Source organism: Pholcus phalangioides, unplaced genomic scaffold, assembly GCF_987345545.1.
Source record: "Pholcus phalangioides strain wild (caught in Gottingen) unplaced genomic scaffold, Ppha-v1.0 ptg000024l_1, whole genome shotgun sequence".
Taxonomy (NCBI): domain Eukaryota; kingdom Metazoa; phylum Arthropoda; class Arachnida; order Araneae; family Pholcidae; genus Pholcus; species Pholcus phalangioides.
The window spans coordinates 33,868,961-33,891,383 of record NW_028301616.1 but is presented as its reverse complement, the minus strand read 5'-3'; the positions used below and the strand labels follow the sequence as shown (position 1 = coordinate 33,891,383).

The 22,423-nt window shown below is 41.3% G+C and overlaps 1 protein-coding gene across 1 annotated transcript in view; it reads left to right on the top strand.

Moving 5' to 3' along the window:
* The first annotated feature begins 2,878 nt into the window (after window positions 1-2,878).
* LOC149069277 (exonuclease GOR-like) overlaps window positions 2,879-22,423 on the top strand; it is a 94,805-nt gene continuing 75,260 nt past the window's right edge. The window contains exons 1-2 of the mRNA XM_089250629.1: window positions 2,879-2,957; window positions 20,757-21,235. Of these exons, the coding sequence (XP_089106755.1) occupies window positions 20,797-21,235 (439 nt within the window). The 5' untranslated portion in view covers window positions 2,879-2,957; window positions 20,757-20,796. The remainder of the gene's footprint in view (window positions 2,958-20,756; window positions 21,236-22,423) is intronic.

The window sequence follows — 22,423 nt, the reverse complement described above, 5'->3', positions numbered from 1 at the left end:
CTCGTTTTTCTAATCGAAAATTTGTTGTGGCACTAAAAGCGAAATCGCTGATTTATCATCAATTAATTAATTAACTATAATTAGCGATTACACTAAACCTATTGCAACTTCAAGGTGAGTCCTATTCATTTCATGTACATATTTTTTGTTGTCAACAAAAACACCATATATCCCCACGTGATAGCTCCATGATGCCAACTGCTCATGCAAGCAGACGCTCCCGCGAGCGGTGCACTATAACCACCACCGGCTAGAATCGCGCGAGATCATCTCGCCTTCTACAACTGCCGCGGTTTAAGCAATAAAGCGAGAAGCGGGAAGCGGTGCACTATGGACGTACCCTTAGCTATGGAAGCAGATAGAATGTTTCAACCTTGGAGCGTATATATATGTTGAAAGACACCGTACATGGACGGCGTCAACAATCAATTAATAGCTTTCTTCCTTGTAATCTTCATCTCCACAAATAATCAGTCTCTAATGAATCTTGTATTGACAAGTGGAGAGGACATTTCTAATTGCATGTGTCTATGTCATTCACGAGCTATTAGTTGATTGTTGACGCCGTCCATGTACGGTGCCTTTCAACATATATATACGCTCCAAGGTAGAGACATTCTATCTGCTTCCATAGCTTAGCTGGTAAAGCACTCGTGTGGCAAGCGGGAGACCGGGGTTCGAGTCCCCGTGGGGGCAGTGATGAATTTGCTTCCTTGTAATCTTCTCCACAAATAACTAGTCTGTCAATGAATCTTGTATTGACAAGTGGAGAGGACATTTCTAATTGCACTAATAATGTATCTTTTAAAATTTTTGTACAGTGTATACGTAGTACAGTAGCAAAAATATATTTTTGGGGGTAGGCCTTTTCTGGAAGAATAAAGTTTGAAACTTGCTCTCGTGGCTGAAAACTTTTGATGGATTTTAGATCCTAAAAAATTTATTATGGTGTAATCGCGGCCTATAAGGCCAGCATTACACTATAAAAATTTTTTTATTAAAGTTATTTTATAAAACTTGAACCAATAAGCGTATCGGTTACATTCGAATGAATGCAACCAACAGGTTTATTGATTGTTTTTTTTCCAAGTTTTGTAAAAAAATCTTTTATTAAATTTTTATAGTGTAATCCCGGCCATACTAATTTTTCACCCGCTACAACGGCATGCATTTTAAGAGGTGACATCACTTCCAAGCTGCCCTTACAATTATTCATACATTGATATTAATTTCAATTTCATCTAAAATGAACAGGGGCCCGTGAGTTAGTTCACTTTCTACATGTAGTATCAAATAACAAATTCCCTTAATTTTTTATGAATTTCTACATTATTTACGAATTTATGGGACACCCAGTATTTAAAATGGGTAATCGAATCTTACAGTATGATGATTGTTAATAATCATCCGTTCAAATATTACGAGATAATGTAAAAAAAAAAAAGCTAAATAGTTAACCGAGACCGCGACCAGAAAGACTAATATCGAGCGGAATACACGGATGTGTCTCGTATCACAGAAAATTCACATTTCAGTGTATTAAACAAAAAAAGTATTAAAAACATATACATCGCATTGCCATCTAGTGAGGAAATTAAGAGTCACATGAGATGTATCCTCACGCTTCAACTCAATCCACGGAAGAGAGACATTTCGCAACACCATTTTATAAACAATGCCTGCTTTTTTATTTCAAAATCCTATTCACACGTTGATTTTTGTCCTGAAATAGTGAAAATTGATATTGGAGTAAAGTAAGTTTTTTAATAATTTAATTTTTAGTTTATATTATGCATGTTATGTAAGGTAATTTCGGCTATAAAGTAAATGTCGAGTTACGAATAAGCATCAATTAACTGATACAGTAATATACTCTTATACAGTGGACAGGGCCAAGTGATTTTTCTGAGGCCCTGCTCGGCCAATTTTCGAAAATCTCAACCGGTTCTCGTTTTTGTGAGACCCTCTTCTATTGAAGCCCACGGGCCGTGCCCGGGTGGCCCCATGCGTTAAGATGGGTCCACCATGCACTGAATCAGTGGAACCTTGCTGCAACGATACTCGATATAGCGAGAAATTCCTGTACAACGATATTTTTTCAAGTCTTGTTTTGAAATGTCTATACTCCAATGTTAAACTGCTGCCACTCAACATAACGATAATCCCTCTAGAACGATATGTTTTCTTGGTCCGCAGAGAACCGTTATATCGAGTATTTACTGACTTCACAGATTTTTTTTGATCGAGGATTTATCGATTTTTTACATTCAAAACCCAGTTATACTGATACAGTAGTTTACTCAAACGAAAACATTCAAACCCCGTTACACTGATACAGTGATTTACTCATATAAATACATTCAAACTCGGTTATAACGACAACTCAGACATACGTCAATAATTGGCTTTCCGGGCTAATTCCCATAGTGAATAATGTTAATGGACCTTGCTGAAGAACGTCGATGAAAAGGAATCACTTCGAAATATAACGACAAATTTTCCGTCATTTTTCTTTCCGTTTCGATGACGTTTTTCCAATAAATTTCTAAGCTAAGAGCACTAAGCTTGAAAATTCCTTGATCACTTTCAGGGAATGCTGGTCTGTCGTTCTGTTTATACCTGAGGTTGAAAAAAAAGAAAGATTGATTACATGTGCTCCGACTTGCTCATTCACATGACCATTCACGTATTTTGCCTTCGTTAAAAAATTAAATCAAAATCAATTAAATTAAATCTTTAGTATATGTATATGCAATCGGAGGAGAAAGCTAATTTACATAATTTATAAATTGTTATGCAATGAATATGACTATAAATGCTCATATCACGTAAGTTCTCACGTTTCAATTTTTCTCCCTGAAATACATTTTAGCAGACTGCTGTAGAACTGTATTTCTCGCCAAGGGATATTTTAAAGCACTATTTGGCGACTTCACTGACACTTGGCAACATGTTTGGTAAGAATTGACGATGTCACGTATTAACTATCCTGATTTAAAGCATTTATCTCGATCAAATGTGGTCACTATAATCACAATGAAGTTAAATTTATGGACAGTACGTATTTGATTTCATCTGATCATATTTCGTAAAGGAAGTCATTACTAAAAAAAATGTCTTAAGAACACGTCAACCTCAGTTCTAACGCCATCTCAGCTATAACGGCAAAATTTCATGGAATCTTCGAGTTTGACTGTAAATATAGTCAGAACTCTGTATAACGTCTGCAACCTTTTTTAACGTCACACTACGTATAAAGTAAGTTTTTTTTAAGGTTCTTGAAAACTTAGTACCCTTCTGCACTTGTAAGTCAATCTCGTTTATGAAGTCATGAAGTCATTTTTATTCAGACCCCTAGAGCAGTGCCTGTTTCTCTCGTGGATAAACAGGGTACGAGCCCAAAGCTTAAATATTTTCAGGGCCCAAAATTGACTGTCTTTTTTATGTGTCTTTTCTGCCTTTTTCGTTCTAAAATTTCCAAAAATTTCACAATATCCAAGAATTTCAAATTAATATTACATCTTAATAAACTTCTGTTGTTTCAAGTATTTTCGTTAGATTTAATTTTTACAAAAATTTGTTAAAATAATTTTAATTTTTGATCGTAGAGGGCAGAACCGACACTAGAAATGAAAATTTGCCATGTCGTCCGGGGCACACTATCAATTCTGGCGTCCCCCTCCCTCGTAATTTTTAACGGAAAAAAGAGTAAACTCATAGCCTTTCCTGTTCCAGCGAGCGGGGCACCAGACCATTCTGCCCCCCTCAGTTTCATTCTGGGCATAGGAGTCCATGACACCCCTCCCCGTGCACGCTTCTGCCTCAAAGAACGCTGGGGGGGAGGGGGCATAAATTCATGTTTGAACGGAGCTCGAACTTGTGAGGAACAGGACATTACCTCCTAGAGATGCATGGAAGTAATATATCTAGTAGGTAATGAACAAGGCCCTGCCCGAGGTGACATTATAGAGAGGTCTGATTCTAGTTCTCGAATTGGGTATCTATAGGTCTCATGAAGTTCCAGTAAAAACAACTTCAACCCAGCACATGCTTATTTAATTGTTCCATAATATTTATTGCTATAAGCAAGACTCGTATTTTGGGTCTCTTTCGTCCATGAATGGAAATACACGAAGGGAAGAGGGGGTCATGAAAAAAGGTGATGCTCCCCAGCATTAATGGGGGGGGGGGGTCTGTTCATGGCCCTAACACTTTGGAAACCAGCCCTTAGGCTAAGATGCTTAGTGAGCCCCTCTAAATCAGATCACTGAAGTGACCCTTTCTTTCAAACCGAGCATAACTCGGGTCTATCGCCATGGGCAATTTACTACCTAGTGAGTTGTGCCGGAAGTGTAAGTGCGTGTACCTAACAGTCTGAGTGCGTATGAAGTGTTGTGTTTGATTTTTCAGTGCTGCCATCTATATTTCAGAAGTGAAATGTAGTGAGTGAAGTAGCCTGTTGCTCTCTGCGGCGAGACTTTTTAATCGGGAGACCAGCTCGCATTTGCGCCTCGAAGTTGGGAACTTCAGCCGATCACTACTGTGACGACGGTGGGGCCTCGAGCCCGTCACTATGACCACTCGACCACCACAGCGGCCACTGCAGTGACCCAAGGGTGCAGTTCCACATCACTTAGGTGGCCCGTGGCTTATTCCTAAATAACATAAATGGCCCGCAGCAGACTAATACATCACTTGGGTGACACAGTTCCACTGTCATGTCACTGAAGTGATCCCGCTGGTGCAGTTCAACATCACTTGGGTATCCGCGCCGATAACTTCAGTGGCACGCAGCTTATTAACAGATCACTTGAGTGACCCGACGGTGTTGTTCCAGATCACCCAAGTGATCTTAAGTGGCCTGCGATGCGTTTTCATACGAAGTGGCCCGCATTTCCCGAAAGATTGAGCACCATTAAGCTATGATCGACGACCAAATATGAATGGAAAACATTGATGAGAAGTAGTCAAAGAAAAATCTTTCGGAAAAGGGCCGAGTTATTCTAGCATCCTCGACTCGAGACAAACTTTACCGGCCGTTCACAATCCAGGTCCATTTATCGCACAATTTACCAATCGTTTAACCCCCAAAAATGTGACCTTTTTTCTGAATCCTCTTTAATGTTATCTTAAAATCCATTTTGCTCATATATGTGTGTGTGTGTGTGTGATGTCCATGTTATTTATTCAGTATGTCTTCCTTATTCGAAATGAGTGAATATAATATATTTTACTGACTTTAAAATTGACGGAGGCCGGCACCTTCGACGGTGCTGTTCCAGATCATTCAAGTGACCCGCGACACATTTCTAGATCACTCAAGTGGCTTACGACAGTGCTATTCCAGATCACTCAAGCGACCCGCGACACATTTTCAGGGAACTTGAGTGGCCCGCCGAACAGTTCCAGATCACTTAAATGACCCGAGGCGCATTTGCAGATCACTTAAGTGACCTATGACGCGTGATATTCCAGATCACTCAAGCAATCCCCGACACATTTCCAGATCACTTAACTGGTCGGGGGCCACGGTTCCTGATCACGTGACTCGAGGCGCACTTCCAGATCGCTCAAGTGACTTTAGGCACATTTCCAGATCACTTAAGTGGCCTACGACCTATGACGGTGCTGTTATAGATCACTCGAGCGGCCCGCGGAACAGTTTCTGATCCCTTAAGTGACCCGTGGCACATTTCCAGATCGCTTGAGTGGCCCACGGAGCATTTTCAGATCACTCAAGTGATCCGCGACACGTTTCAATATCACTTAAGTGGCCAGCGGCACATATCCAGATCACTCGAGTGACCTGCGACGGCCAAAATTAATGAAAAAAAAATGATATTGATGAAATAATCAATTACATATCGAAAGGACTGAGTTTATGCTCCAGCATCCTCGACTATAAGAGACAACTTTACTGGCTGTTAACAACCCAGGTCTATCGCAGTGATTTACCAACCGTTCAACCCCCGAAAAAAGTGAAGTTTTGTCGGAATTCTGTGTGTGAGTGTGTGGAGGTGTTATTTTACTGATTTATGTGTGTGTGGGTGATGTTCATGCTATTTATTCATTGTATCTTCCAGATTCGAAATGAAAAACATGAGAATTTTGAGTGGAATAATTTTACTGAGTGTCATTTTAATGTTATCGGGGCTAGATTTTTTTTTGGTAACGGCTTGAATTTACGCCTTAAAAGCTGTAATTAAGTTCTTTTGATCGTACTTATGACCTTTAAATGTCTGAAATCCCATCGCCTATTGTAACGAAATCAAAAATGCACATTTCGATCATTAAATGGTGTTCATGTCCAATCAAGTTCCTAGAAGCTAATTAAATACTGTAACTAGATTTAGTATAGAAACCCTTTTCAATTATTATTTGAATGCTTAAATTAATGCATTTCAAATAAGGCGACGTCAGGTGTGTGTGGCTACGGTATAAAATTACACTGTAATTTGAAGTGTACTAATTTGTAATTGAGAGAATTTTAGCGTCTCAATTTACAGAGCTGAAAATATCAACAGCAGTGTTTTTGAACCGGGGGTCACGGCCCTCCCCGTTGCCCGTGGGTATTCTTACGCGGGGGTGGGGGCACGGGTGGATATAAAATGAAGTCATGGTATATGGAATAAAAAAAGGACTTTCAAAAAGGACTAACTTCAGAATCATAACTACCTATAGAGCACCCTACAAGAGGGACGCTGACGGATTAGGCCAGGGGGTACGGAGATACAGTAGACTCTCGGTAACTCGACACCCCAAAAGTATCGACAAACATGTCGACTTAAGCGGATGTCGAGTTAACGGGGTTTCACTCTAAATTTTTGTCCTATAGTTTTTGTGTACGTAATTATATACATTCTAACAATAGTATTAATTAAAATTCTCACTAATTCTCATTAATTTTAATTCGGGGTTGTTTCAAAATAGAGGGGTGTGGGCGGGGTGCATGTGTGGTGTAGCAGTAGTAGGTAGGGCCTCCAAAAAATGGCTCGGGGATCCATGATGTTCTTAATTCATTCAGCCACCTCGTTGGGCAATTTGCCTGTTGTGGCGTTGTATTTGTATTGTATTGTAGAATCAAAACGTATAAAAAAATTTACCTCAGGAAAAATAATCAAGTACATTTGCTTGTTTTTCTTTCCGAAGAGAAAACAAAAAATTTTTTACACTATTCAGTTTATACCGCGATTGTTCGGCTTTTTCCTGACTGCGTAGGAAGTGACGTATCACATCTAGAGGTTTTAGTGCATCATGGTGCCGATAAGATGGTGAGAGATGGTGCCGATACTTCATCTGAATTTTCTGTGTGTGTGTGTTCTATTCTATTTATTCGAAACATGAAGCACTTGATTTGGGTGATTGATTCTAGAATATCGTCGTCTGCAAAAAGTTCCGAAGTTACAAGATCAGAGTCAATACTCACAAATTCATCGTCAGTACATCACCTATAGTGCTATTTATGCTTTCTTCACACCTGATCTGGGAGGAATCTTCGGAGAAATAATCGTTTTCCAAAGACTCAGAACAAAACCAGCATCACGGAAGCAGTTCGTGGGATTCGTGCCTGAGTTCTATGCAGAATCAATCATTTCAACTGCATCTAAAATAGAAATTTTTGCGTCCATTCTAACATCCACAATTTTTTTGTCGGTAATTTTCTGTAAAACTTAGGATAATTCCTAATTTCCTTGATTGAGACTTTTTGTGAAATCTTTTGCTTTCTCTTGAATTATTGATTGTGATTAATGGCATTGAGTGAAATTGAGGGATTTGAACCACAAAAGAGTTGCTTCTTCGTTCATTTTGATTCGAATTGATTCAAATGCTGAAAAAATATTTCCCTCATTTCCAGTAAATGTTGAAATGGGTTCCATGCAACTCCATATTCTTCGGCGAGTTCACTCTGAGTTTTTTCCGATTCTAGTTTTTTGAAAATTTCAATCAACTTTGGATTTTAAAGTTAAAGTATGAAGTTCGCGTGGAGCTATTGCATTCACGGCCGTCGATACTCACAATGATAACTAAATGACATATTCAGCGTCTAACCAGGTTTTAGCTTTTTCTTGTACTCCTTTTCCAAGAAATCGTAAAACCGAGTTCCGCCAAAAACATTCTCAGCAACAGACAATATCAAAACACAATAGATACGATTTTTATCCCTCTATTGGATGTTGACAATTTCAACATTAATAGGGATCACACCACACTTTAGGGATCATCTACACTTCTTTTGGTCATAAAAAAAATGAAAGACTTGGAAACGCCACTAAAATGATAGGCCGGCCAAGAGGCTTCAAACATTCATTCTTCACTTGCATGTCCCCCCCATAGCGCATAAAAGGGACCCATCATATAGAACAGAAAAACAAAGGATTATCGAAGTACCCACGGACAAGGTAAAAAATTCTTAGAATGGTACAACACGGGCTATTGTGAAAACCAGTCGTAGTAAAGGGACAAAAATCGTAGTCGACTTAAGCGGAGTTAAGCCAAACATGTGCCGAGTTAGAGAGGTTTCCCTACATTGAAATTAGTTTTGTGCCAACCAAGGGAATAATAGATGTCGAGTTATCCGGATAGTCGAGTTACCGAGAGTATACTGTATATATATTTTTATAAAAAATTTTTACGCTACAAATTTACTTAGAAATCAATTTACTAAGTAGAGAAGTTCTCATATTTGCATGGCGAAGGAGGGGGAACAGTGCCGTCCTGACAGATGGCTCATCCCGGCACGGCCCGGGGAGCCTCTAATGCAGAGGGGGCCCTCATTAAAACGAGATCTGCGTACAATTTTTGACAGCAAGTATGTAAATTGGTCGGCAGGTATTTATGATGCAGGGGGATTCAGAAAAATACGGCTTGGGGGCCTATGACGCTCTTAGGACGGCTCTGGGGAGAGGACACGAGAAAAACAATGGGGCAAAGTGGGCCATGGGCGAGAAAATGTTAAGAAGCACTTATTTCTTGCAGAGATGTTTTTTTTTTTGGTACTAACTCAGCCGATGACCTGTTGGCGTCTGAAAATTAACCAAGTACCCAGGAAAGTCAGGTTTACGGAAATTTAGCACAGGCTGTTTCACCCGCCCTGACCATGTGAGTGAAGAAGTGAGTTGCTGAATAGCCATATGAGTGAGCGGCTGAAGGAGTGAGTGACCATATGAGTGAGCGGCCGAGTGGGAGAGTGACCATATGAGTGAATGACCACGTGAGTGACCAGGTGAGTGGTGAAAGCGCCAGAGTGACGCAGTGGTGAGGTGCTCGTCGTCCACTATGAAAATTACCGTCAAGGTCCACGGGTTCGAATCCGGGCATAGAACGTCAAAAACAAGTTTTTTACCTACCGAGCCTGGGGCGACCACCGATAGATGGCGCCTTCATTTCCTACCCAACTCCATTCGTTGGAAATTGCCGCATGGCGACATATGACCGGAGTTGGTGTGCGGTAAAGTAAGTGAGTGGTGAGTGACCATATTGGTGACAAAGTGAATGAGTGACCATATTGGTGACATAGTGAATGAGGGAGTGACGGTATGAGTGAACGTATTGACAAGGTGTGTGACCGTATGAGTGAACAAGTGAGTGACTGTATGAATGACCACATGAGTGACTGAGTGTATGACCAATTGAAGGGGTGAATGACCGTATAAGTGGACGAGCGAGTGACCGTATGAATGAATGACCACATGAATGGACGAGCGAGTGACCGTATGAATGAATGACCACATGAGTGGACAAGTGTGTGGGTGAGTGATCGTATGAATGAATGACCACATGACTGGACAAGTGAGTGACCAAATGAATGACAATATGAGTGGACACGTGGGTGAGTGACCGTATGAGTAAGTAACATTATGTGACCGTATGTGAGACCAAGTGAGTGTGATCACTAATATGGACACTAACTTTATCACTCATATGGACACTAACTTTATCACTCATATGGACACTAACTTTATCACTCATATGATCACTCATATTGTTACTCCCTTGGTCCCTAACTTAATCGCGAAAACAGTCACTCATCCACTTATGTAGTCACTCATATGGTCACTCACCCAACCACTTGGTCAATCACATAGTCAGTCACTAACTTGGCCACTCACTCAGTCACTCATACGGGTAGGGCAGGTGAAATGTCAGGGACGAAACGTACCGGGGCGAGATGGCAGGGACGAAATTTCCGGATCCCGTATAGTCAACGGGGGTATTGGTAAAGTATGTTAGCTATTGAAATCCACCCGCATGACAATTTTACTGCTAGGAAAATTCACCGACATGACTATTGCACTGCTAGGAAAATTCACCGACAACATTTCACCGATAGGAAAATTCACCGACAACATTTCACAGCTAGGAAAATTCACCGACATGACAATGCACCTCTAGGAAAATTCACCGACAACATTTCACAGCTAGGAAAATTCACTGACATGACAATGCTCCTCTAGGAAAATTCACCGACTAACTGACATAATGAGTGAGTGGATGAGTAGGTAAATGAGATCCAGTGAGTGAGTAAGTAAGCAAGTGAGTGATTGATCACGTGGGTCAGGTTAGTGGAAAAATGAGGGAATGAAAAGTGAGAGAGCAGGTTAACAAGTGTGTCAATCACTCCTGCTATCACTCATAGACGCATACGATCATTCATGCGGTTACTCACTCTTCCACCAAGTGCTTATTTACCAACTCACTCGGTCATACATTTCACTCACTTGCTCAGTCATTCGGTCGCTCCCTCACTGGTGACAAACTGTTTTCGGTGAATTGTTTGTCGGGGAATTTTTCCAGTGGAGATTTTTCCGTCGGTGAATTTACCGTTAATCCTCGAAAATATTTCTTTGGGGAATTTCCTAATGAATTGCTGCATGTTGGAATGTGCGCTCTTATGTGTTCTGTTCCTAACTTGCGTCTGAAAAGACAACGTAACGCCATTCGTTTGTCCACGTCCGAGGTTCACCATTGCAGGACGCATACGCCTGTGGCATAGAGCAGCGTTCTTCAACTTGCTGAAGTTTTAAACATTTTTACACCTGTGTGTTGGCAATTTTCAGACTGGAGAAAATTAGCAGAATTTATTAGCAGACTGGGGGACCAAAAATGAAATAATTTGAAGACCGTAAAGATTAGCGGAAACTAAGCACAGCAGAGATAATTTGAGGACTGGAAAAAAAATAAATAAATAGGAGAAATATATATAATTTACGGACTTACTTAGTCTATAATATGTTGTGCATATATTTTTTTCTTGTTTTTTTGCCCTCTTGTATAAGTGAAAGTGAATAAAAATTTCATTTTCAATAAATAAATAAATAAATGGTAGAAATAATTTGCGGACCAGCAAAAAACAAATAAATTGTAGAAATAATTTTGAGGGCTGGAAGAAACTAAATGAATAAATGAATAGGAAAAAATGATTAAATGAATAGCAAAAAAATTATTTGCGAATCGGTAAAAAATAAATGAATGAGAGAAATTACTTGCGGACCAGAGAAAAAACAAATAAGTGGGAGAAAAATAATTTGCGGATCAGCCAAAAAAATGTTTTGCGAGCCGGCAAAAAAACTAATAAATGAGGGAAATGGTTTACGAACCTGTTGACGGTGGGATCCGGAAATTTCGCCTCCGATATTTCGCCTGTCCTGACCGTAAGAGTGACTGACTGTGTGAGTGAGAGGTGATTAGGTGAGTGACCACATGAATGAGAATGAGTGGCAATATAAGTGGGTGAGTGATCATATAAGCGGGTGAGTTGACCGTAGGAATTAGTGAGTGACCATTTGAGTGAGTGAGTGACTGACTGTAAGAGTGACCAATGGAGTGTGCAATTGACTGTATGAGTGAGTCAGTGACCACATATATGGCCATGCGCTTGGTCACTCGCTCACTCATGCGGTCAGGACTTGCGAAATCGCATGTTACGATCGCTTATATAGTCACTCACTTGATCACTCATACGGTCACTTACTTGCTCACTCACTTATTCCCTCAAAGGGTCATTCATACTGTCACTCATGCGATCAGGGCAGGCGAAATATCCGAGACGAAATGTCGGGGCGAAATGCCGGGACGTAAGGCAGAGGGCAAAGTTTCCGTAAACCGTTGACAGCTAAGACAGAAATAAGAACCCTAGTATAGAGAGACGGCATGTTATTCAAATTAAATCTAAAATTATTTTGCGGCTATGGAGAATTGGTTGAAATGTTTACGTAGTGGCAGGAAATCCCCGCGGACGCATTGGGACGTACGTATTGCGAAAACTCCCGGCTGCTATAGACGACGTCGAATGGTACGTGCTGACACGGGTTGTTGTGCAACAGACCTTAATTCTCGGGCTAGTTAGTGTTCTTGATGTTGCAATGCGATCAGGCATTGCCATGCGCACAACGTGCCCGTCCTCTCGTTCGGTTGTGTGACGCGGCTCTGGTGCAATCATTCCCTTCCTTCTCATTCCTCCTCCAACCACCGATTTAATATTCGTATCACCGTGGCTTGAACTTCGTCCAGGAGGAGGATCACCGACTTCTTGGGATGATAACCCGCAATCTCTAATAAGCCACAATTATTCTGGTGTCAAAACTCAGGAACGAGCTCAAATGTGACTGCCGTATTCTCCAACGAGGCATACTGAAGCTTCCCACGTAAAGGATCTGCCCGAAGTATTGAAGCTTCCACGCTTCTTTTCTTCCTTAATATGGTGCTTCTAAGTGGCGTTACTGGCACAGATGATTCACATATTCTCTGCAATGCTAATCATTTGCATGTGTTATCGAGGTCTCATGCCCCCACCCGGGAGCTGACAGGGCCCGGAATGATTCTTTCTCCTTACTTTTTGTTTTTTCAGGCAGAAATTTCACTATAGAGGGGGCCATCAAAGGTCCCGGTCTAACAGGGTCCTTGCTCCCGGATGTGGGAGGGGGGGGGGGCTATGCGAGGTCTGCACATGGTGCAAATTTCTAAACCTTTTGGATGTGTAATGGACAGGTGTCGGACGTGTCCGACGTCTAACGCAGGGGCCCCACCCGGGCACGACCAGAAACCCCTCAGGTTCGTAGAGGGCCTCGAGATCAGGGCCGTAATCTCCTCAGGGCTGGGGCAATCGAGGGTCCTGAGCCGAATTGATGGGTGCAAAACAATTTACACTCATTTGGCATATAACAACCCTTTCAATAAGGGCCCCAAGGAAAAGTTTGCCCCTTGGCCCCGAAAAGGCACACTACGGCTCTGTTCGAGATGGTGAAATTTGGTAATGTTATTTTCCGAAAGCATGGGAATTGGTAGGTAAAACTTCTCAGCTAGGTAGGAACCAGGCCCGTCATTTGGGGGAGCAAGTCCCCCAGCATTTGAGAAATACACTAGAAATGGAAATATATACAGAGTGGGCAAAAAGTCCGTAGAAGCTTGAAAAATTCATAAAAACCGCAAAAATAACCGACATAAAAATGGTTTGCAGGACTAGTTAGGTCACTGGAATTTTCTAAAAACAGGAAAAAACTCCCTCAAAACGGCCGATAGGTGGAGCTGGCGTACATAAGTCAAAGAAAAAATACGCAAATAGCGAACAGAATACCTCCAAATCGTTCACATGACCACCAACACAGGAAATAACACATTGCAAGCAGTGCCGTCTTAACGCATGGGCCCACCCGGGTACGGCCCAGGGGCCTCAAGAGAGAGGAGCCTCAGAAAAACGGGAATTAGATGAATTTTTCGCGAAGGAGCCAGGTAGTAGCCCTGGCCAAAAATTACTTGGCCTGGGGGGGCCCATGATGCTCTTAAGACGGCCCTAATTGCAGGCAAGTCACAAATCCAGCAACGGCAGAGTGTAGCAAGTCCACATACACGATTTACAGCGGTGAACTGATTGTGGATTAGGAGCACAAGTTCTTATAACCGTCTCATTCGCATATTTCCACTGAAGTCATTCGTATCAGCGCCACCAATCGGCTGTTTTTTGAGTCAATTTTTTTAACCCTGCAAACCGTTTTTTATTTCGGTTATTTTTCTGATTTTTAATTTTTCCCACCCTGTATATATGCATACATTGAGTGCAGGTTCTTTGCCCCTCCCCCGGAAAAAGTTGAAATGACAGCCCTGGAAGGAACCCCAGAACATGATATTGCGGGGGGGGGGGGGACCCCCGCAGAGGTTCTTAACCAGGGGTCCACCTTTGCGGGGTCCTTGGAGAAGTATCAGTGGTCCGCGTGAGTTATAATGGGAAAACGATTAACTTATTGTTTTTACATCTGCAGTATATGCTGAATATTATTCAGCAGAGGTGTACGTGGCTTTCATTATTGACAAAGGAATTCCTGACCTTCGTTTTGTTGATGCAAAGGGTCCATGGAACAAAAAAAGATGAAGAACCCCCCCCCCCCCCGCATTAGCCACTTTGTGAAGATGCTAGACTTCGGACATGAACCGTAACATTTGCTTATTTTTTACAAATCATTCGGGCCTCCATGGTCCCCCACAGGGGAATTTCTTACAGGGCTTCAGCCTCTGATACAAATTTTTTTTTTGTTCTTTACACCAAATTTACTTAATAGGGGATCCGGCTACACAGTATTGGGGGGGGGGGTCACATGAAATGACTCCACAGGGGCGTAACCATAGACTTAAGATATAAATAGACCGCGCACGCTATTCATAAAACTTGTCGAACGTGAAGAAAAGATGAGCAGTATTGTCGGGGAAAGAACAGGTTCTGCGCTATTACATTTGGCGCGTTTTCGCAGAAGCTAGGATGTTGCTGTAACGAAATTTGACTCAATTCGATCAAGTTGATGAAAACTTTCCTTCATTTTTTCAATGAATTTCACTCATTTTTATGTGAAATATTTAGGGAGTATCAGATTTGAAAAAATAAATTCTATAAAATAAACAAATATTGGAAAACGGAACAACGTATATGTTGTAAAGCCTAATTCATTTATATTTTTAAATATTCTCTTCATTCACTTTGTCGCTTTTAATTTCGAAAATTTATTTATACTAGGGGTTATTAAAACAAAAATATATCTTTCCAGAACATTACAATTACTCTATATACTCATAATTAATGTATAATTAATTATAATGCATCATATTATGTTATGAAATGTAACACATTCACACTCATACCATATTCAGTCATGAAACAATATTCAAACAATAAGAAAAAGTTTCATTTCTAACATTCCTGAAAAACCTTTTATAACCTCATCACACAAAACTGTAAACACTTACATAATATTTCAGGATTAAAATAGATTTTACTCAAGAAAATTACAGAATCTCATCATCAATTTCTCTAAATTATAAGAATTAAAATTCCATGTAGAGTATATATGTAATAACTTAAAGTGTGTATATATATATATATATATATATATATATATATAATATTTTAGGATATAATATTTCATATATATAATATAATATTTACACATGTCACATATATATATATATGTGACATATGTAATCTCTTCGCTCCAAAAGTATGCATATGTTAATCTTAATTTAAGGTATTAAATCGTTTTTAGAATGATTCTTTTTCAAGATAACATCTGAGGTACACAATATATGACTTCAGGTCTTAGTACAGATATTGACTCAAAAAATCAATTGAATAATTAATTTTCTTGTTTGAAGCGGCAATTTCACATACAAAAAACAAATTAATGAATAAAAAAATTTCTTTTCTGTAATAGCTTTATCTCAGGTGTGAAGAGGGGTAAAAATACTATTATTTTTAGAGGTTGTTATGCATTTTTATGCAAAACTGCAATTGTCTAGAGGGGGGGGGGGAAGTTTTCCTCACATTCTATTTAAATAGAATATTTTTCATCAATTTCTCCTTCTGAAAAGCATATTTTCTTCCAAGTTGAGCAAAACTCGAATGAACTCACTAGCTCGCCAAATCTCGCCAAATCTTGCGGAGACGTATATTTCAGTTAAAACTTCATAAAACTCACAATTTCAATCATTTATTGCCAAAAATTCTATTAAAACATTTAATAATGATTCATGACATTTGAATTTTACCAAAACTTGGAACTTTAATTGAATTAAGTCCAAAATGGAGTCGTTAAAAACTGAGATTACGTCAGAAATCCATTGCATCGTCAATTTAATATTCCAATTTTTAATTTATAAGAAGAGGAATAAGCAAAAAAGTATTCCCTTGTGAAAGGATACTGGTCCCCCTTTCCTAAACCGCTCAGAACATCCGAAAGCTGCGCAAGTGTTGGCCATTCTAATCAAAAATAAGACAGCGCGTGTAGATCGTCATACGAGTAGCCATAAGGAAAGCATTGCCAGCGAGATTCCCTGACCAGCCTTTCGACTGGAGTCACGTGACTCCGGATCTTTGCTTCACATTGTAACCCCTCGCGCGCACTCTATAGTATTATTACTCTGTGGGCGTAACGCAGGATCGACATTTGAGGAAAGGGGGGGGGGGGTACAAAAATTTTCTTTCCAAGAAATTTTGAGTTACCCTCCTTAAAAAATTCAAAAAGCATATTGGTTAACATAGCATACAAAGAGTATATTTTCTTTCGATATTTCAATTTTTTCCACCGAAATATTTTTTTTTCTTCTAATTTTTGGTCGGCTTTGGAAAGGGGGGGGGGGGGTGCACGGGCCCCTCGAGCACCTGTGCATGCCTCTGACTCCGAAGCCCACACCAGATGACTCTGGAGGGCCATATATGGACCAAGGGCCGATGGGATGAGCATGTACGATCCAAGCATTCGTTTATTCCAGTGGCTCCTAACATTTTTTCCGCAGAGCAGTGCGACTTACGCCTCCCCCCCCCCCCGCATATTACAATTTTTATCTGATAGAAAAAATTCAGGTTCTATTTCTGTAATTGATTACATTAATTCACCAATGATGGTTACATTATATAGTTACATTATTACCAATGATTACATTAATTATCCAATAATTAATTGCTATGAATCCTTTTCCTTACTGTTTAATGTCTTTTCGGCTATGGCTAACATTTAATTTTGGCTTCATCTTTTTTTTTTTTAAGTTAATTCAAAAACGACACTAAAAAAAACATTATTTTTTTGCATTTTTTTTTAGATTTGGGAAAAAAGATTTGCTTTGAATAGTTCTTCACTTATTGATTCCATACGCAACAACTACAAATTAACGTTTCTTTGACACTTGGTTGAATTTTGTGACGTTTTTCCTGAGTCATGTGTGTTCACGACAGTATCAAATCTAAGCACAACATGCTAATAACACGAGGCAGGGCTCGAACTATAAGTGGGGGCGAGGGGGGGGCAGTTTTAGGTTACAAAATTATCGAATTTTAAAGTTGTGGGGCGGCAAAAATCCTAGTTACGGCCTTGAAATAAGGTACCAATGTAAACAAACCACGAAATAGTTTAAGTAAATAATGGTATTTTTTCTCAACCGAAATGGAAAACAAACACGATCGCTAATCGAAAAAGAAACTTTTACGACGCAACATTCACATGACAAATTTCTGCTAGCAGAAGGCAGAAGATGAGGCATAAAAATATTGGTATGATTCATATTTTTTTGAGGAATCGAAAAACTAAATTTCTATCATCATTTTAATTTTCCTGGATAATCAGTCAACGTGTTGTAGTTGTTTTTTCCCCCATCGTGCACTCCTAAAAATTCTCTCCAACACCCCCCCCGGTTGGGGGCCACTGCTTTATTCTTTACCTACAAGTATCGTATGGCCGTAGGGATGGGCCAGGGATGCATCCCACGGATTACATACAAGCAGAAAGCAGAAAAAGGAAAGGACACGTCTATTCAAAGATTAGGGCAGTTCTTAGAACCACACTTGGGGGGTTGTGCTCATAAACATTTTTACATGCTTATAACACCCCCCATCATCCAATACAATAGTTCACTTCAGTTCTGGAATTTCAATCCTATTTAAAAAGCCCACTCTTTTTATTCATTTGTTTTCTAGAATGGACGTTCCCAGGGGCGTGGGTGTCCACGTGGTTTCTAACGAAAAAAAAAGCAAAATAAAACAGAGCGCAGTCGCCTCAGAGCTTTCGGTGGAAGAGTATGTGTTTTTTTTTTATAAAGGGATAAACACTATTTAGTTGACTGAGTTGAGGCGTTGAGGATATACTGTATAGCTGAATTTCTCTATAATAATTATTTTTGGAAAGTCTCTAGACTTCAGAGAAAAGTAAGTGAAAAAACATAATGTCTTGTAGGTGTATATAAATATAGTAGAGTAATATAGAGTAACATAGTAGAACTTTTATTTTTTAAATATTTCTTTTTATTTGAGTCGCTAGGACAAGGAAGCTCAACCTTTAAGAGAGTGTGGGCCATTTCATTGATTTGAAAACGTCTCGCGGCCACTCAATTAAGTGATTTGTAGCAGCACCGCAGGCTAGTTAAGTGATCTGTAGATGTGCCACGGGTAGCTTGACCCTTTATCTACTGATGGTACTTTGAAGTACCAAGTTAGATAATTTGTTATGTTCTAAAACATTGTCCAAAAAACAGTGTTTGTTTAATTTTTTTTTTTTTGTCCTTAATTGGAACTAAAATGATCTACCAAATAATTTCCCATGATAATTATTTATTATTATCATTACTGTATTTATTTATTATCATTTTCTTCTTATTCTACTTTTGATAATCCGATATGTAAGGGATGAAGGATTCGGAACTATGCCACGGTAGTATGTAAATATGTCTCGGGTCACTTGAATGATCTGGGAATGTGCGTGAGACAGTTACGTGATTTGGGACTAGGCCCCGGGTCACTTATTTATCTGAAAATTTGTTGAGCACTTAAGTGTTCGGGAAATGTGACGCGGACCCAGGGCCGTCTTAAGAGTATCATGGGCCCCCGGGCCAATTGATTTTTCAGAGGCCCTACCAAACAAATTCTCGAAAATTTCAACCAGATCTTATTTTTGTGAGGCCCCTCTTCGCTTGAGACCCCCCGGGCAGCGCCCGGGTGGGCCCATGCTTTAAGACGGCACTGCGCGGACCGCTCGAGTGTATGATCTGAAAACGTGTAGCTTGAATGATCTGGAAATATGTGGCGGGCCACTTGAGGGATCTGGAAATGTGCCGAGGGGCACGGTCGTAGGTTACTTGAGTGAGCTGGAAACATGCCACGGGCCAGTTAATTGATCTGGAAATGTGCCGCAGGCCACTTACTTGATCTGGAAATGTGCCGCAGGCCACTTGAGTGATATGCAGATTTGCTGTGGATCACTTCAGTGATTTGTAAATTTGCCACGTTCCACTTTAGTAGTCTGTAAATGCACCGCGGAGCCACTTAAGTGTTCTTGAACGGGGCCGCGGGACTCTTAAGTGATCTGGGGCTACGTCGCGGGTCACTTAAGCGGTCCCAAAATGATCTGGAAACATGACGCGGGCCACTCGAGTCATTCGCAAATGTGCCGAGGGTCATTTAGTTGATCTGCAAGTGTGTCGCAGGCCACTTGAGAGACAATTTTGCTGTGGATCGCTTTGACGATCTGTAAATTTGCAGCGGACTGCTAGTAGTCTGTAAATCTGCCGCGGGAAACTTAAGTGGTTTGTAAAAAAAGGGCTGTACTTCATTTAAGCGATGTGATAATGTGCCGCTTGTGTGATCTGTAAATTTGCCGTGAGCAGCCAGCTTGATTGATCTGGGAATGTGTCACGGGCTACTCAAGTGACGGGCTCAAAGTCGTCGCTGGTTATGTAAATGGTCCGGTGCCGCTTAAGCCGGGTTTTCCCAGGAAAAGATTTTCTACGATGCGTGCAGCGTGAAATCGCTGATTGGTTAAAAACCTGAAATTCACGTTTTTTTAACCAATCAGCGTTTTCACGCTGTACACGGTGCAGGAAACCTGCTCCTAGGAAAACCCGGCTTTAGTTCAGTTTTAGAAAATCAGGTTTGATATCGAGGACCACATCAGATGAGTCTCGGGCAGGACCGCAACTAGATGCTTGGTCAGCCAGGACAAGCATTCATTTTGACGCCCTCCAGAGCAGTAGTAATCAAAAAAGTAGAATCCCCCCCCCCCCCCAAACTGTTGCAAATGCTCAACCATTTCCCGCTGGGCAATGGTAGGGCCGCAACTTGGGGGTGGGGGACACTTCGGGTCTGGTGCGCCGGACCAGAGGGGACGAATATTACACCCTTTAAGCTCTCCTTCTTAGGAGCATCATGGGCCCCCGGGCCAAGTGGTTTTTCCAAGGCCCTACCTGGTAAGTTCTAGAAAATACAACCAATCTATTTTTGTGAGGCTTCTCTTCTGTTGAGGCCGCCGGACCGTGCACGGGTGGGAACATGCAGTAAGATGTAAGACGGCCTCTGGCGCACTCTTGAAATGTTGCAGGAGAGCTTAAAGTGTGTAATATTCGTCCCCTCTGGTCCGGCGCACCAGACCCGAAGTGTCCCCCCCCCCCCTAAGTTGCGGCCCTACCATTGCCCAGCGGGAAATGGTTGAACATTTGTGGGCTACAACAGTTTTGGGGGTGGGGGAATTCCACTTTTTTGATTACTACATTCTAGAATGGACATTCCTAGAGGCGTGGGTGTCCACGTGGTTTCTATTTCTAAAAATCCAACAAAAAACAGAGCACAGTCGCCTCAGAGCTTTCGGTGGAAGAGCACCTCCTTTTAATACGGACGTGCCCCGAGGCTATATTTAGTTGACTGCACGGAACATTTTTTGGGCTGGAAAAAAAATTGTACAGTTGAATTTTTATTTTACGTGATATAATAATATATTTTTATTTCTATATATAAGGAGAGGAAAAAGTAAGGAAAAACAAAACAAGAAAACCGTGATGTCATTTCCCGTCTCAGCTGATGGTGGCGTTGGCAGCGGCAACATGAGGCTGAAGTTGAAGAAGCAGCGCCGCCGCTTCACCGCTCGCAGCAGCACCAGCAAGGAGAGCTTGTTCCCATTGTCGTGGGTCGTCGCCACCGTCGGTAGCAGTCGTCGTCTGAGTATCCTGATCGCAAGAGCCGCATCCGGTTCGTCGTTCGCATTGTTTTACCGGTTGGTAGTGTCCTCCGGTGTGTTGTTCCCGTCTTGCCGTGCAGACGATCTGATCCCTTTAATTTGCGTGATGTATTTCACCGCGTCCATCAACCAAAGCTTCGTCCTGTTCGTGTTGACCGCCGTCCTCCTGCCGGCGTTCATCGTCTTCATAAGGAGGGCTGCTAAGAGAAAAAACGCGCCAACTGAAGAAGAGGAGGAGGAGGAGACTCACGTCGATGGTGGTGAGTCCTCTTTCTTTCTTTCTTTTAATTTCTTGTTGACCACGTGGTCTTCATTGTGTGTTGATTCGTGCTGTGAATGAATGTGCATTGAAAATAGAGGCCGCTTGTTAAGCGTGGATCCTAACGAGCCGTCGGAATCGATTCTCCGAATCTAGAAAGATTCAGTAATTTTTTTTTTCCCCCCTCGGGATTCCTTTGTTTGCCCCAAAAGCGTGCTCGACTCTTTTTCCTTCACCGCTATTGGTGGTCTGGGATCAATAATTTTCTTGTCAATGACTGCACTGCAGTTGGGGTTGTCCAAGGGTGCATGACCCTCGTTGCGATGCCGACCGTCATGGCCATTCTTTGTGGTGCGAGGTGGTTGCATTGTTTGGATGCCGCGGTCCGGCTTTGACGTGAGGGAGCCCTGGGCAAAGCCCTCATTTTGAGGCTGATACTAGAGGGGAGGGGGGCGCCGAAATTCGGACTGGCCAAGAATATAGGGGCAGTTTCCTCCCCCCCCCCTCCAGATGCGGATTTATCTGCCCTTCTAACGTTCTGGTCTAATTTTCTTGACCCCATTCCTCAAATTTGCAGACTTTGGCTATAGCCTGCTCCCTCCTCACACCTGTAAATACATTTGTTTCTGAGTCACTTTTGGTCACTCACGTGCTTCTAAACTTTCTTGCATGTGCCTCCATAGTGAATTTATAGTGAAAAAGCATAAAATAATGGAAATAGTCTTGATTCCCCCCCCCCCCGGTCCCTTGCAACATTTTGGTCGCAAGCTTTTTGCTCTTTAGCCCACTTTTATATTATAGTAACTAATTGATCTTGCCCTTTACTCTGGGTCACTTTAGGTCAGCCACGCACAAATCTGGTCCCCCCTCTCTCCGGTTATTCTGGTCATTCACATGCTTGCACACCGTTTTGATCACTCACAAACAAGTCCCTGGCTCTTAGTCACACCTGGTCATTTACATGCTTGACCACCGTTTGGTCACTCATGCTTGCACAATGATCTGGTCTTTCGTTCTCTAATCTACTCCTTTGGTAACTTGATGTGTGAAGCTCCCGTTTTTCCAAGTCGCTTCCATGCTCACTCTTACTATTATGGACATAAAAGGGTGCCAATCCTGTAACATGGGAAAATTCTGATCGTTCTTTTTCAGGCTGTAAATGCATGGAACAGTGTCAAACTACAGTAGA